The sequence below is a fragment of the Micropterus dolomieu genome, linkage group LG03 (genome assembly GCF_021292245.1).
Source record: "Micropterus dolomieu isolate WLL.071019.BEF.003 ecotype Adirondacks linkage group LG03, ASM2129224v1, whole genome shotgun sequence".
NCBI lineage: Eukaryota > Metazoa > Chordata > Actinopteri > Centrarchiformes > Centrarchidae > Micropterus > Micropterus dolomieu.
In genome coordinates, this window is record NC_060152.1 from 16334681 (window position 1) to 16340181 (window position 5501).

The following is a 5501-nucleotide window of genomic DNA, read 5'->3' on the forward strand; positions in this document are numbered from 1 at the left end:
GGAAGTGATGAAAGGACAGCATTGTAAGTGGGGGATAAGTGGTGGCGTAGACCCCCTCCCCTGTTCAATGACGGCTTCTCAACCCTGGTGTAGATGGCTTCCTTGACACCTCTTTCAAACCATCCATCTTCTCTGTCTAAAATGTGCACCTGGTGGTCCTCAAACGAGTGTCCTCTGTCCTTCAGATGTAAGTAGACTGCAGAGTCTTGACCTGAGGAGTTGGCCCTTCTGTGTTGAGCCATGAGTTTGTGTAGTGGTTGTTTAGTCTCCCCAATATACAGGTCTGTGCATTCCTCACTGCATTGGACCGCATACACTAGATTGCTTTTCTTGTGTTTGGGTGTGCGGTCTTTGGGGTGTACCAGCATCTGTCTTAGTGTGTTCTTGGGTTTAAAAAAACACAGGGATGTTATGTTTGTTAAAAATCCTCCTGAATTTCTCTGATACTCCAGACACGTATGGACCATCGTTGGATTTTTTATACTTAGTGGCCATAAGAAAACTTCAATTATTAGTAAAACAAATCCAGTGTATTAAGGGAACTACTCGTCACTGCTTATAGACACTTAGAGGTTTTATATTTCCAGTACTGACTTAATGAAAAATAAATGTGTTAATTTATGTGAAAAATACATAACTGTTCATGCATATGAAAATGATTCAATAAAATACAGAAAGCGGCAACAGCGGTCAGGTTACCAAAGAGAAAAATGTTACTAAGACAAGAGAATTATGAACCACAGATCCCGGTTACACCATAATTTCCCTAGGAGGCAGTGTAACTCCATGTTCAGCACCCAGACAACTTTATAAAACTGAACTACAACCAGAGGCGGAAAGTGGTAACAAAACCATGTCCACTGCTCTGAGGATGGTCAGATAGTTAGGCTGGTGTGTGACAGAGGAAGCCAGGAAGGAGGGAGGCGGGGTAGTTCAGATAGAAACTGCCGCAGAGCCAGCAATTTACCATCACAAGACTCCTTTTGTCTGAGGGCTTCTGACATCAGCATGTGCGTCAGAGACAGACAGAACATCACACACACACACACATTATCTGAGCGCTCACTTAGTGGCTATGTCCGTCTGTTTTTTACTAGTCTGAACATATTCTTGTTTTCCTGGTATCACTTTAATGATCTCGATAGAACTCCATGTTATGTCCCCAGAGGGTGCTGTGCATTGCTGTCTCTGTGTAATTAAACGTGACGTATGCGTTTCTGTGTGTGTGTGTGTGTGTGTGTGTGTGTGTGTGTGAAGATCCACAGGAAGGAGTTGTGGTGCTGCTACCAGCAGAGTCCCAGCAACAAATGGTGCAGCTGCTCTACTTCCTACCCAAGATGTCCCAGTCTCTTCTGGCCAATCTAAGTTGCTGCTGCACTGCCGGGCGAATCTCTGCCGGCCTCGCTGCCTCTCTGATTCGTATCGTACACCTTAGGTGAGCATGAAAACCCCCGTACACCTGCGGAGGCCACACAATGTCAATTTATCAGCGCGTGTGTGTGTGTGTGTGTGTGTGTGTGTGTGTGTGTGTGTGTGTGTAAGGAGACTCTCATGTTTAGGAAAGAGATCTTTGACAGCACAGGAATTTTAGAATGACAATGTTACACCTATCAGGCTATAGTGTTGGACACTCGAAGCACTCCAGCCTGCCACCATCAGATGGCAGTATTGCTCTTTTACAGATGACCTCCTGACATTTCTTCTTCTTTCGTACTGGCCTGTTGACAGGTGCTGATGTGGATACCCTGTATATTTGATATTCAACTTAGTGGTGGCAATAAAAACAGCTTTTTATATTCTGTCACACACCCCAACAGCTTACCTTTTCCTGTGATGGTGAGTGTGTCTGTGTGCATTTGGGTGTCTGACCTTTCGCTTGTGTCAGTGGGGCAGTGTTATACAAATTTTGAGCGAAGGGAGTGCTGGGTTCATACGAGATGGGATGTGTGTGTAATGGGTATGATACAAAGAGCTCTTTGGGCGGCTGGAATGCTGGAGTCGTCATGGAGAACTGCGTAGACAGTTCTGTCTGCGTGTGCCTCCCGGGCTTCACAAAACACAGTTATTCACTCACATTTTCCTGCTGTTACAGATCTATACTCCGTTCAAGGCATTGAAGACATTTTCATACTGTATTTCTATGCACTATTACCCTCACTATTATTACAAAACACAGCATCATGAATAGTTCCAAGAGATGTGATAAGGAATATATAAGAAATTAATGTAAGTGGTGTGTCCAAAAAGCATAAGGTTGCATAGATTACAAGTTGTAAAAACGTTTCACGCTGAGAATAATTTCCTGCTTTGTGTTTAAAGCCGCGTTTGCGTCAGTAATTGTATAACGTGTTCACTTACTATGCTCTCCAGGTCATCTCTGAGCGGCTGGTCGGTTGGGAGCCAGCCAGCGGCTCTGCAGGATGTGGACTACATCAGCTTCCTGTTCTCCACCCTGACAGGCTTCTCGTCCGACAAGCTCGCCTTCCTGCAGGAGGCTGGTGACAAGAGCGCCCTGCCTCCCTCCCCTCTCTCACCCCTCAGCCTTTACCCGACCCCGCTGGACCAGTTCACACACCACTGGGATGTTGTTGAGGTGTGTTCACTGCATACTCTTACCAATGCTGCCAATCAGAAACTCTCGGATTTAATGTTGAAAATTAATCCAGAAGGGACAGAGACCAGGAGGTGAAGGAAGAGCAGGAAGAGACATTGTTTTGAAAATTGAACAGTGTTGATATTCTGGACACAGTTGTGGTCTCTCAGCCCCCTCTGGTCCCTCTCTGTCTCCCCAAATAGAGCTCAAAGGGTGAAAGCTTTATCGTGGCACTTCGGCTGAGAGGGGAACCTTTATCGCGGTGCGCAGGTTGGAGATGCGTGGTTATCGGGCATAGCGGATATGCACAAATGCTAATGAGAGCCTATGGCATGATGGGAGTGTGACATTTCTGCACTGAAATTACAGTTAACGTAACTATGCCCTGGGGCAAGAGTGTGTGAGTAAGTGGGGGGCTTATAATCACTAATTCAGCTCCTCAATTAAGCCCTCTGATCCTACCTCTCTCATCTCCCTGTCCGAGTCAATCATGGGCAAGGGGCGGGAAGGAGGAGGGAGGGGACAGGTGGTGGCGAGGGGGGAGGCATTAAGGGACGGACTGTGTCAACTCTGGTTTGACTAATGAGACGGGATTGTTTTTAATGACAGTGAGAATGCCAACAGGTGCACCGTTCTGACACACGCTGGCTCGCACTCACTCCTGCACTTCAGCGTGCACACACCTCAATTTGATAAAAACTAATGAGAAATTTGATTTGGATTTGAAGTTAATGGGGAAAAGCTGAGCCTTATTTTTCACTTTTAAAAGTTTGTGGCGGATCCTCAGGCCTGAAAGCCATCTTGTCTCCATCCCAGCAAGAATGCAATTTAGATGCTGTTTGTTTTCTTTGATAAAGGCACGGTGAAGTGAAGGCCTCACTTCATACAGACAGGAATGTAGAAATACTAATGTGGTTTGATAAATGCAGGATAAAGCTGTTTGAAAAACTCTAACGTATTTACAGCTGTGCTGTTTCATTTCATTGTCCTGACATTGTTTTTTATCATAAAGCAATGTTTAAGAAGACTGCTAGGTTTTCCCACACATCAGCTGTCATTACTTGACTTTTCACACCTGGGGATGTAAAGCTTTGGGAACCAACAGGGTTTGGGTCAATGTACCGGTTACTTTATGACTGTATATGACAATTATCCCCAGAATTGTGACCGAAACATAAACTTATATTTGTTGTTGACAGATATTACACAATATTTAGGACAGAAATTGAAAAAAAACGAAACAAAAAAAGATGCATCTTTCCATTTAAAAGAATTTAACAAAAATCTTTCAGTTGAAAGCACACAGCAACTTTTTTTTCCAAACATGTTGCTAAAATTAATCACACTTCTTTTGTAAGCAGTGTGTCTGTATGAGGTATTTCTATGGAAAAATCACATATGTTTGATATGAAATTATTTTTTATTAATTAAACTGTTTCATTCATAGGAAGTCTGCCACTGTCTGGAAGCTCTGGGTTCAAAAACTCAGTGTTTTGACATCTTGCAAAATGGCATCTGCAAATACCTGGTGAGAAACAGCTTTCATTAAGCAGGAAAACTACACTCAGGATTTCTCAATTATAGTCCTCAAACTGCTTTTCTTTATGCTTTACTGCTGTTGTCTTCATTTGAAAACATGATACACTATAAACATCCTGTATTTGTTATGCGTGTCTCAGACCAAGTTACGGGTGGTGCCTGACAGTATGGCGGCAGGGCTGCTTAGAGCTGTATCCAGATTACTGGACTTGTCCGTCCTGCCCATTGAGCCCGTGCTGCGCTTCTTGTCTCAGTGCTGCCTCAGCCTGCTGGCTCTGCTCATCACCCTGCAGCAGGAGTTACCTGCCGAAACCAACCACAAAAGGTGTGTGTTGAATAACTGCAACCCTTTACCTATCTCCTGTTGATTTCAAATATTGAACTTAATTGTATCAGTTTGCTGTTAATATAATTTCAGGTGATTAAGGGTTGCAACAATTGGGTTTAAAGCACCTTTGTGTCACATTTGCAGGGAGGCAATATGGGGTGCTTGTGTGTCTGCGTTGAGCACTGTTCCTCGCCTGCTGCGAATGGTTCTGCAGTTGTTGCGTGTTGGAAATCTGAGTGAGGAGGAGCTGCCGCGGCTTGGACAGATCCTATCAATGCTGCTGCAGCACGCGCCGCTCCACAACCAGCTGCTGGCCAACGGTGCTCTGCTACAAGAGATCATCCAACACCTCACGGTAAAAACGGCTCACATGTGAAATTCACAGGGATGGATTTTACTTTAAGCCTTTTGAACAATTGTGGATTAAGAGTTGGGATTGTAATTGTTCACCTCTCTTGAAGGCTGTTCATCTGATGTGTGTGTGTGTGTGTGTGTGTGTGTGTGTGTGTGTGTGTTTCAGAGGTATTCCCGTGGTGCGACCAGGGAGCAGTGGTTGACAGACTTGCTCTACTGTTACAGTGTCACCGTGGCTCACAGCTCTTCCGCTCGGCGTGGAAACCTGGGCCTTCGAGACATGTATTGATCAACGCACGCACCAGACTGGCACCTGGTGTGTTCGTCAGTTCACCCTCTCAAACATCTTACAGCTACATTGACAGACAAAACACTCACAAAGCTCAGTAGTGATGAGTACATACAGCTAAGCTTTCAGACAGGAGTACAGTGGATAAGTGTGTTTTTTTTTTTTTTATTGTGAGAATACACCACATTCTTGTTTTAAGAGCTCCAGTTTTTTTATTTCTTAAGCTGCCTCTCTCTCTGCTTCATTTTTATCCTGGTAATTGTTTGTCCTCCTTTTGCCTCTTTGGAGTATTGTTGCTGCCCAACCCTGTCAAGTGCTTACTGGGGCACCTGGTGACTTTTGATTAAAAAATTAAAAAAACATAATGAAAAACTAAATAAAGGGAAATCTGAGTGAGC

The 5501-nt window shown here is 44.3% G+C and overlaps 1 protein-coding gene across 3 annotated transcripts in view; it reads left to right on the forward strand.

The window, feature by feature from the left end:
• tex10 (testis expressed 10) overlaps positions 1–5499 on the forward strand; it is an 11139-nt gene extending 5640 nt beyond the window's left edge. For all 3 annotated transcript variants that reach the window (XM_046045676.1, XM_046045677.1, XM_046045675.1), the window contains exons 11-16: positions 1258–1435; positions 2371–2593; positions 4041–4121; positions 4273–4457; positions 4605–4815; positions 4981–5499. In XM_046045676.1, coding sequence (XP_045901632.1) covers positions 1258–1435; positions 2371–2593; positions 4041–4121; positions 4273–4457; positions 4605–4815; positions 4981–5103 — 1001 coding nt within the window. In that variant the 3' untranslated portion in view covers positions 5104–5499. The remainder of the gene's footprint in view (positions 1–1257; positions 1436–2370; positions 2594–4040; positions 4122–4272; positions 4458–4604; positions 4816–4980) is intronic.
• Positions 5500–5501: the final 2 nt, after the last annotated feature.